The 10,266-nt window shown below is 52.2% G+C and overlaps 2 protein-coding genes across 2 annotated transcripts; one reads left to right on the top strand and one right to left on the bottom strand.

Moving 5' to 3' along the window:
• Window positions 1-331: 331 nt before the first annotated feature.
• On the top strand, window positions 332-4,612 carry znrf3 (zinc and ring finger 3; the record flags this gene model as incomplete). Its single annotated transcript, XM_062560396.1, has 4 exons — window positions 332-448; window positions 784-954; window positions 2,049-2,151; window positions 2,240-4,612. Coding segments are annotated over 4 exons (2,211 nt in total), but the record flags the coding sequence as incomplete, so codon positions are not given.
• A 661-nt stretch (window positions 4,613-5,273) lies between these two features.
• On the bottom strand, window positions 5,274-9,038 carry coq5 (coenzyme Q5, methyltransferase). The gene is made up of 7 exons (XM_037482877.2): window positions 8,764-9,038; window positions 8,121-8,270; window positions 7,799-8,029; window positions 7,606-7,712; window positions 7,334-7,422; window positions 6,970-7,081; window positions 5,274-6,761 (listed from the first exon to the last, which is right to left on the bottom strand). The coding sequence occupies exons 1-7, from the start codon at window positions 8,963-8,965 to the stop codon at window positions 6,660-6,662; spliced, it is 993 nt and encodes a 330-aa protein (XP_037338774.2). The 5' UTR covers window positions 8,966-9,038; the 3' UTR covers window positions 5,274-6,659.
• Window positions 9,039-10,266: the final 1,228 nt, after the last annotated feature.

The raw sequence follows: 10,266 nt of genomic DNA, 5'->3' as shown, positions 1-10,266 counted from the left end.
CTCTTTCTTTCAGGGAGATTAATATCAGCCATTCAAAGGGCTGCTTGTTTGCTCTGAATATTTGATAAGAGGTGAAATGACTTGACGATCTCCATCACCCCACACGCCAGATCTTAATAACCTAATTAACTAATAGTTTTCCCTCGTTGTGCTGGAGCTGAAAACCAAACAAATGAAGCAATCACCCCCCCCCCCCTCCCTCCTCATTTTGTATTTTCCTGAATGACGTCATTAAGCATCAGCGCCCGATGTCTTGAATCCAACTGATGCTCAGTGATCAGTTTTTTTTTGGGATGACAGTTTGACAGCTGTGCTTGTGTCCCCCCCCCCCCCACAGCAGCCCACGGAGTACTTCGACATGGGCATCTTCCTGGCCTTCTTCGTGGTCGTGTCGCTGGTTTGCCTCATTCTGCTCATCAAGATCAAACTGAAGCAGCGGAGGAGCCAGGTGAGCTTCGCCCGGCGACTCAAATGTCGGGTTTAGCGTTTAATTAACGAGGATCAGAGGTGTGTGCGTGTGTGTGTGTGTGTGTGTGTGTGTGTGTGTGTGTGTGTGTGTGTGTGTGTGTGTGTGTGTGTGTGTGTGTGTGTGTGTGTGTGTGTGTGTGTGTGTGTGTGTGTGTGTGTCACAACAGCGGATGACTTGGCGGCGGTTAGATAAGAGGCGTGAAAAGTGAAAAGAATAGATTTGGTTTTCACAGTAAAACGTGTGAGCGACGGATGCTTTTGGCAAAGATTCCTCGAACTGAACCCCCCCCTCCCCCCCCCCTCTTCCTCTCACAGAGCTCGATGAACAGAATGGCCATCCAGGCGCTGGAGAAGATGGAGACGAGGAAGTTCAAGGCCAAAGGGCCGAAGGTGCAGCGCGACAGCGGCTGCGGCCCCCCCGACGCGCTGAGCGGCAGCTCCACCTCCGACTGCGCCATCTGCCTGGAGAAGTACACCGACGGCGAGGTACACAGCGTGCATCTCCGTTTGCAACGTCCCTCCTCTTCCTCACGCGCTGTGGCCTGTGGTACCAACGCAGCACGGCGCCCCCCCCCCCCCCCCCCTTTGTGCTCGTCTCCTTCGCTGGGTTTGTTTTCTTTTCTGAAGCCCCCCCCCCCCCGTGGGGGACCTCAGTCCCCGCCGCCTTCAGGTGACGTGGGTTTTCTGTGGGAGCACCTGGGGAGACGACGGTACCCAGAGTGCATTGCTTCCTGTTTTTTCCACCACTGCCGGCCTCCTTTAATCCCTTTATCGTGGTCACATGTGCCCCCGATGTCGGGCCTTTGAGGGTTTACTGTATGAGAGCCTCATCCTCCCCGCGCTGACGCTGCAGGGACAAACCCCCCCGAACCACCCCCTGTCTTTTTTTCGGCGGGTAGGAGAGGAAAACACAGCAGAGCAGAGCGCGGCGGCGCCGGGACGACCGCACGGGAGGAAGTGGCGATGATGTGAAAGGCTTCAAAGTGGAGAGAAAAATAAATAAATAAATAAAGAACAGAAGCCTGAAGTTGAGTCGCATTATCAAAGCCACAGAGTATTGGTGGCAGCCGCAGAGCCGTCGGCGGGGGGGGGGGGGAGGAAGACTTCTGTTCGCGGCGTTCTCTTCGTTCCAATCGACCAGCGTGGGCCCCGCTGTTTGGTCCTGCTCCAGAGACGCGGTGCGGAACCTTTTGTTTGCAGCGTGATGTAAATTTCGACTGCGGGGGGTGGGGGTGGGGGTAAAGAACGTGATCAGAGATTCAACGACTTCGCTTTGGGAGTTCCGTGCGGCTCTGCTGCCCCCTTGTGGACATTTAGATTCACCACCCGAGGAGCCTTAAGAAGCTTTTCTTTCCATGCAGTTGAGTTGTTGGTGGTCACAATGTGCCCCCCCCCCCCCCCCCATTGGTTGAAGGAAAGCTCCACGGAACACAACCAGAAACTCGGACCCCAAAAAGCCATCATAACAATTATAAGAATTTTGCTGTGGATGATTAAATTAAATCTATGGACATAATCAGAAAGATTCTTAATTTCAGAAAATAATACTTTTGCTCCCCCACCCCCCCCCCCCCCCACAGGAGCTGCGAGTGATCCCCTGCGCTCACAGATTTCACAAGAAGTGCGTGGACCCGTGGCTGCTGCAGCATCACACGTGTCCCCACTGCCGACACAACATCATCGGTGAGTCGCCGCGGCAACGGGCGGAACAACAACAACGCAGCCGAGGCGACCCGGTTCTGAACGTTTGCTCTTTTTTTTTTTTTCTCAGAGCAAAAGAAGGGAAACCCAGGCCCGGCGTGCACGGACCCCGGCAACCCGGTCCACGGGCGGCAGCGGGTGGTGCTGCCGGTGCACTACCCCGGCAGGGTGCACCGGGCGGGTCAGGTGACAGCCTACCCAACCAGAACCAGCATGGATCCCCACGGCAACCCCATCACCGTGCTCACCGCGGAGCAGCACGCCGACCCGCCGGGCCTGTACACGCCGCAGCCGGCGCCCGCCTTCCTGCGGAGCTACCACCCCGCGCTCCACCTGGACCACTCGCTCGGCCCCCACCACTGCGGCCTGGAGCACCGCGGCCCCCCCGCCTTCCCGCCGCAGCCGCACCACGCCGCCTTCAAGCGGCCCAAGTTCCACGGGCGCAGCTTCTCCCGCGCCGCCTGCTTCTCGCAGTACGAGACCATGTACCAGCACTACTACTTCCAGGGGCTGACTTTCCCCCAGCAGCCCGACGGGGGCCAAGGGCCCGGCGCCGGCGGGGCGGGGGCCCACAAGGGCCACCACAGCCGGGCCTTTCAGCAGGGGCTGCTGTACCCGACGGTGGTGCACATGGCCCCACCCGCCTCGTCCTCGCGGCTGGGCGACGTGGCGGCGGCCGGCGGCCCCGGCCCCCCCCCCTCGGGCCTGGGCTGTTACCACGGCCACCGCTCGGTGTGCAGCGGCTACCTGGCCGACTGCCCCGGCAGCGACAGCAGCAGCAGCTCCTCGGGGCCGTGCCACTGCTCCTCCAGCGACTCCATGCTGGACTGCACCGAGGTCAGCAACCAGGGGGTGTACGGCAGCTGCTCCACCTTCCGCAGCTCGCTGAGCAGCGACTACGACCCCTACGTGTACCGCAGCAAGAGCCCCTGCAGGGGCTCCGTCGGGGAGGCGGCGTGCACCGCGGCCCCCGCCGAGGACTCGTTGTTGTCGCCCCCGGCCCCCTCGGGACACGACTGCCTCCAGCCGCCCCCCCCCGCGGGGGACCGCGTCTCTCTCGACTGCAGCAGTCGCTCATCACTGGAACCCAGGGAGCACGGCCACGCCGCCACTACCTCAGCCCCCGAGGCCCCCGGGGCGGACAGGGGGGGGAAGGGGGCGCTGGACGAGTCGGGGGAGGTCGGGGCGGCGGCCTGCAGCTGCTGCTTTGAGGTGCTCCCCCCCGGCGCCGAGTGCAGGGGGCGGGACTCGGACCAGGCGGGGCGCTTTCACAGGGGGGGCGAGTTTCAGAGCTCGGCCACCACGAACTACTTCGCCCCAGAGCACATGTGCCCCCCCGCGGAGCAGCTGCCCTGCTGCTTCTACAAGGAGATGAAGGCGCACAGGGCGGCGGCGGGGGGGCGCTACGGCGAGGACTACGCCGTCAGCGTGCAGTACGCCCCCGCCGACCCGGAGGCCCGCCCCGGGCAGGGCTGCTGCGAGCTCAACCAGAGGATACCCATAATCCCCGAGGACACGGACTGCGAGTCGGGCGGCGGGGGGGCGGAGCTCAGGGAGGGTTACTTCGCCTCGGGACCCCCGAGAGGTCGGCTCTACCCCCAGGAGGAGGAGGCCCGGGCTCTGTTCCCCCCCCAGCGGTCCGCCGCGCTGGGCGGCGGCACTTCGGCGAGCGGGGGGGGGGGGCGCGGGGGTCTGAGCGCCGGCCCTCGGGGCAGCACGTGTTTTTGGTTCCCAACCCCCCCCCCCGGCCGGTGCACCGGATGTTTTCCCGCTGAACGGGCGCCGCGCGTCCGCTTCGTCGTCGTCGTCATTTCGCCCTCGAGGGCGGTCGAGCTGCGTTGCCGTGGCGCCGAGGGTGGATCCGGGGGGGGGTGGGGGGGAGGTTGTTAACAAACAGAAGGGGCGGGGCGCTGTCTGCCGCCGTCGGGCTCTTGTGAGATTTCAAGTTTTTTTTGTTTTTTTCAGATTTGAATCAAGAAAAAGCTCTTTTGAGATGTCCCCCCCCCCTACCCCCCCCCCCCCTCTTAATTCACAGACATCTGCACACATGACCACTGGCGGCCTGTGAAGCTTCCTCCACCAACCCCACCAGGTCGTACGGACGTAGCGATACCAAAACAGAGAGACACGATTGTTCCTTTTTTTTCTTTTGGTTTCTTTTGTACTTCTATCTAAAGCAGGGAAATGGGTCTTTCTTGGGGAGGGTGCGGCCCACCCGGTTCTCTGAGGAGAAGAAGCTATATCTGACAGTGAATGCATAGAAATGTGAACGCGTGGCCGACTCCGGTCTCTCAAGTCGTTTTTTTTTTTTTGTAGCAAAGAGACAGCGAGCTGCAGTCGGGTCCATTTGAACCTCTGCTTTGGAAGCCCTTTAGAAGGTTCTTTTTGCTGTCATATACCCAATTTCCTCAATGAGGCATGCCTCTCATAAAAAAAAAACAAATCTATAAAAGGTTCAAGCATGTGTCAAAAGGCCAAAGGAAAGTAGCTGGGAAGGACTGGTGTGTCGGGGGGGCGGGGGGGGGGGGGGTTCTTATCGTACTGTGACTTTATTTCTTCTAAACGATGCCGTGTGTCCGTTCGAGTCGCGTCGTCGATGCTCTTCATTCACGCCTTTCTGTTGTTTGTCCTGCAGACGGTTGTTTTTTTTAAATACTGTTTCTATGAAATATACACATTCTCTACACAGAGGAAAACTCCCTGAAATAACTCTATTTATAAGTTAACCCCGTGCTGTAATCAAGTGAGAATCTAATCTTGCCTTTTGCATAGATATGTACCTACTGCAAATATAACATTTTGGGGTACTTGAGTCACTATTTAATTTTTTTTTTTTTTTTGTTATTGTTTCTAGCACTTAAGAAGATTAAAATGTGTACAAAAATTAATATTTTTTAATTTTTTAAGAATATAATTATTTTCCGTCATTACCATTACAAATGTCTAAAAAAGGCTAGAAATCATCCGTGTATATTTCTGTACTTGTATAGCAAACACATTTCATGAATGGAAATATGTTCTCTGAATATTTATTTACTAATATATTTATCTTTAAGCCATGTCTTATGTTCAGAGTGTATGAACGTTTGAGTTGTTTGGTTGCTTTTCATTTTGAAATCACTAACATGAGACTTTGTAAATACATGGTAATTGCACACAAGACGATTAAATCTTCTCTGACCAAAAAACTGATTTTAAAACTTTAGTACCATACAGTTTTGTAATTAAAAGTGTACAAAGATCTGTAAAATATACAGTTTTATTCAAGTAAGTCATGTTGTGGTTTCCTCTTTTCCATTAGATGTATTTTTCATAGAAGGTGTTTGGAGTCCGTCTCACCGTCGTCCAGAGCAACAGCTCCAGTGGAGTAATTAATGAATCTGTATAGTTTATACACGTAATATATGATCAGTGGGGTTCTGGTATTAATATATAAATACACACTACTCCTATTCCCACATCCTTCATGTCACGATGACTGAATAATGTATTAAACAGACTTTTCCTCATCAGACATTAACCATCAAAGACATATGCAACATTGGTGTGTAGTAAAAAGGTCTTAAGTAGGGCCGGGACTTTAGCGCGTAAATTACGATTAATTAATTACACAAAAAATAACACATCAAACATTTTTTACGCATTCTTACACTTATTTTTTGCACCGCGGAACGTTTCTCACTGGATGAGTTTCGGGGGGACCGATTATACTGGAGCACCGAATAGCGTCCATGACTTCAGACAACAACAAACCACAGTGAACATGAACGAAGAAGCTGACGAGACCGTGTCGGGTGGCCCCGTGAATGGGAAATCTTATAATAAACACACGGATGGAAGCGTCGATAAGAGCGTGGTTGTGTGCAAGCTACGCAACAAGGAATTCACATCGAGCCTCAAGTATCACCTCAACGCAACACAATTAGCAGCTAGCGTGGACGTACAAGGACCCACACCCAACCCACACTGCACCAGATGACTGGTTTAAGGACCAGGGTAACTAAGTCCACGTCTGAAAAAAATAACCAATGTTATGAATGTACTTGAAAGTATTGGTCTACTTAAGAAAACATAGTTTACAGAAGGTCTACTTACCTATAGGATACCTGAATTTCTGAAAGTACTATATTTCTAAATATGCTATTGCTACACTTGTCTGCTGGAATTGGTTGAACAAAAATAAAAATCCATGTGAAAAAAATTACTTCTCACTGTTCTCAGGTCAAATATTTATGCAATTAAAATGTGATTAATTACAAAAGCCTCTAATTAATTAGATTCATATTTTTAATCGAGTCCCGGCCCTAGTATTAAGTAAACAATAGAAAATAATCTGTTTCTAGAATATAGTCTTCCATAATGCATTTCTATACGATGGCATTTTGTATCAGAAAATATACAATGGTTTATTTCAACGACACTTTAATGTTACTTCTACTGATTTATTGTTAGTTTATTCTTCGCGGCGCTTTGGACCTCAAACGTTCATCTCACAGCTTGAAACCAGAGTGAAGAGCCACAACTCCACCGGTGAGGTTGTAGTATTTTACGCAGAAGAAACCCGCGTCTTCAATCATAAGTTTGAACTCCTCCTGTTGAAAAAGAATAAAGTTAAACATGACTGCAGAGTAAAATGGAATCGAAGTGTATTGCTGATGTAACGGTTTGGAATCACACGGTAAGTCTATATGTATCAATTAAAGGATCTTTAGAATCAAAAGGGGACTAAAACTCTTAAAATAGCCTTTACTTAAGGTGATGATGCCAAAAATGAGGGTCGGGATGAAAGGAACGTCTCACCTGGTCGGGGAACTTGCGGATGCTTTCTACCAGATACTGGTACGACTTCCAGTCCGCAGCGATCACCTCCCCCAGAGCTGGTATCACGTTGAAACTGTACGCGTCATAAAGCCTGAAAAACAACATCGCTTTCAATCCCGACTGAAAAAGCTTCAACTGCACTTTTCATTAAAACATGCTTATTTTCCCATCATCACATGCGTCATTAGAGGTCGATGATCGTCCTCGTGAAGGACACCGTTGTCCTTCCCCACTTTGCAGCCAGGACACAACAGCCAGAGTGCTTTGGGGGGGAAACCAGAGGAGGGCGCCGTATGCCCAAAAGACCGAAGCAAAAGGTGGGACTCACGGCGCCGCCGCTCACCTCGCCAAAACGGGATTCGTCACTTTGCTGAACTCCAGGCACATGAATCTGCCCCCGGGCTTCAGCACCCGCAGAGCCTCCTTCAGCGCCTGAAAGGGAAAAATCAAAGACTTTTCCGATTGATCATAAACGAGAGAGCAAAACATTTTGGCTGCATCTTCTTAAAACGTGACGATCTGCTTCTTGTCAATGTCCATTTAAATCGGAAAATCCAGCACCATCGGTACTCGGGACAGTTGAAACGACGCCCCCATGGACGTCGCCACGGTTACCTGATCGATGCGGGTGACGTTGCGAATGCCGAAGGCGACGGTGTAAACGTCGAACTGGTCGTCGTCGAAGGGCAGCTCCTCGGCGTCCCCCGCCACCCACGACAAGCCTGACGCACAGAGACGCGTCACACACACTGAGGGACACCACGTGGATCCGAGGTCACCTGATGCCGTTTGGCGGCAAAAAGCTCACCAGCCACGACGCCGGCGCTTTCCGCCCTCCGCTTGCCCACTTTCAGCATCTCCTTGTTGATGTCACAGACCACGGCGCCGGACTCCCGGGGGCCCGCCTCGTCCTCCGAGGCGTACTGGTCGCTGCTGGAGATGTCCCGCCACGACGGCGTCTGCATGGAGCGCGCCGCCCGCCGCTTCTGCCGCTCCTGCTGCGAGCGAACGTACTCCAGGAAGCGGAAGGCGATGTCGCCTGCGAGGCGTCACACACACACACACAAATCGGCTGGTTAGAAATGACTTTTTTGCAGTTTGGGCGTTTCCTGCGTGAGGTGCACAGTGACCTGTTCCTCCCGCCACGTCCAAGAGCTGCGCCCCGGGCTGAGGGTGCATGGCGTGCAGCAGCGCGTCCTTCCACAGCCGATGAATCCCCAGACTCATGGCGTCGTTCATGGTGTCGTAGTGACGCGCCACGTTCTCAAACACCTTATACACTGAACGGGCAAAGAGAGAGGGACACAAACATCATTAGGACTGGGCTTTTTTTTAATAGATTTTATATGGTTGGCATATCTCACAAATGCTGTGTTTTGGTGCATATTAACCAAGCATCAGAGCCATCATTACAGTTTAGGAATATAACAGCGGCCTTTACTAATGACATCACATTAGTATAGTACATTAGTACATCACAACTCATTTGAGACGAATTGATGCGTGGAACTTTAACATTTGACTTAAAAGGATGGAACACAGTGAATGACGTTCACAGCAGGTTATGGGGGTCACTTCAAGGCTCCATGAATATGCCGAATTGTTCAGCGAGATGTCACCAGCCCAAAGCCACGGAGAGTCCCGCTGGCCTCGATGCAAACACGAGCACAGCAACGGCGGAACTTAAAAAATTGGCAGATTTCTCGCCGGGGTTCCGTCCAGCTGAGCGAAGGAGCCCCGGGTGAAATGTCTTCGCGTTCCCCGCAGGCTCACCTTTCTTCGCCTTCTCGGCCTCTGGCACCGTTTCGAAGCCAAAATGTGTGATTCGGTCTCCGGCGGCATCGCCGAAACACCGGCAGGTCGACGGTGCCAAACGGCGACCGGAGCGAGCGGCGGTGTCCGCGGCGGCGACGTTGATCTTTCCGTGAGAGAGACGGACCGCTCTGCGGAGCATCAGCCTCACGGAGGCGGCCATGTTGGATGATTACCAAACTACGCGACGGTCTGACGTCACTTACACGCGACGGACTGCTCCGTCTGACCCTCGTGTTGTTCATTTATTGTCATAAAAAATTCGGATTTTTTTTTTCTTTGAATATTATTATTTATTATTTTTGTTTTATCATTTTTTCCTTTTTTGTGACAACATATCACCCTCACTGGTTCCCTGCAGACACCATTTATTGTTTATTCTTTGGATCACTGCAGGAACTACAGGTGGTAAACATCTGCCTTGAGGCAGAAACTTAACAATAAACATAATAACATAAAATAATGGAAGTAAATTTTCTTCTCTTATTTTATGTTATTATGTTCCAGATGATTTTTCCTTTTTGAATCACGATTTTCTTTTTTTTAATGTATTTTTTGTTTGTTAAACATCCCCCTGGGTCCCTCCAGGTGTGGAACCCTCCCAGCACCTTTCAGAGTGCAGTTTGCATGTTCCTGGTACTTCAGCTTCCTCCCACAGGCCACAGACATGAATCATGGGTTAATGAATGACTCTAAACAGCCCGTAGGTGTGTGTGAGAGGGAATGGTTGCCTGTCTCAATCCAGGCTGCACCTCGTCTCTCGCCCAATGTTAGCGGGAATCGACCCCAAGTGGAGCGGGCCAGAAAGGGATTCGAACCTCCAACAGCACAATTAATGTCTTCTGAACTTCAGCTAACGCACTTCACCACAAACCACATAAACGCTACAACTAGCCAGAACTAGTGAATATTTCCTTTAGTTGCCGTTAATTGTGTTTAATCATTTTACAACATCTTACAACTTATATCTTATAACTATTCAGCACCAATCAACTGTATACACTTGAATGCAGGGATACAAATGATGAACGGCTCTCAGCGTCAGCACAAAGCTGCAGTAATCGAAGACACGTCTGAAGCCTTAAACAGGCCAACGCACGTAGAAAGCACTGAAGGGCATGAGTGTACCTTTAATTGCACCGAGGTCACGGACGATCTCGTCGAGCGAGACGGATCAAAACAGACAAGTTCCTGCAGAGCCGCTAAGCCTCTTTCACACAGTCCTACGATGTACAAAACCAAAAATCTCTCTCCTGATCTTCCCGACTCTTCAGCACCCTGTGTGCAGAAAGTGGCAGATATTGTCCTCCATTCTTCTCGCTTTCTCGTTCTGGCAGTAACCAGAGACGGCCTCGCATTGTCCCCCCCCGTCCCCGTAATCGGGTTGAAAGGGATCGGCTTGCGCCTCTCTTCTCCTCGGCCACGAGGGGGGGGGGGTGAAAGTGGGCCGAGGCTTTTTTTTCC

The sequence above is a fragment of the Pungitius pungitius genome, unplaced genomic scaffold (assembly GCF_949316345.1).
Source record: "Pungitius pungitius unplaced genomic scaffold, fPunPun2.1 scaffold_172, whole genome shotgun sequence".
Lineage (NCBI taxonomy): Eukaryota > Metazoa > Chordata > Actinopteri > Perciformes > Gasterosteidae > Pungitius > Pungitius pungitius.
The sequence above is the reverse complement of the archived record's forward strand: the minus strand, read 5'-3'. Positions and strand labels throughout refer to the sequence as shown.

What these genes read in the sequence shown, in the direction of transcription:
- coq5 (XM_037482877.2), bottom strand. Translation starts at nt 8,965, where the DNA reads ATGGCCGCCTCCGTGAGGCTGATGCTCCGCAGAGCGGTCCGTCTCTCT. An exon ending in AAGCGCCGGCGTCGTGGCTG is followed by an intron (nt 7,713 to 7,798) that starts GTGAGCTTTTTG and finishes TCTGTGCGTCAG; the next exon opens with GCTTGTCGTGGGTGGCGGGG. An exon ending in ACGTCACCCGCATCGATCAG is followed by an intron (nt 7,423 to 7,605) that starts GTAACCGTGGCG and finishes TTTCCCTTTCAG; the next exon opens with GCGCTGAAGGAGGCTCTGCG.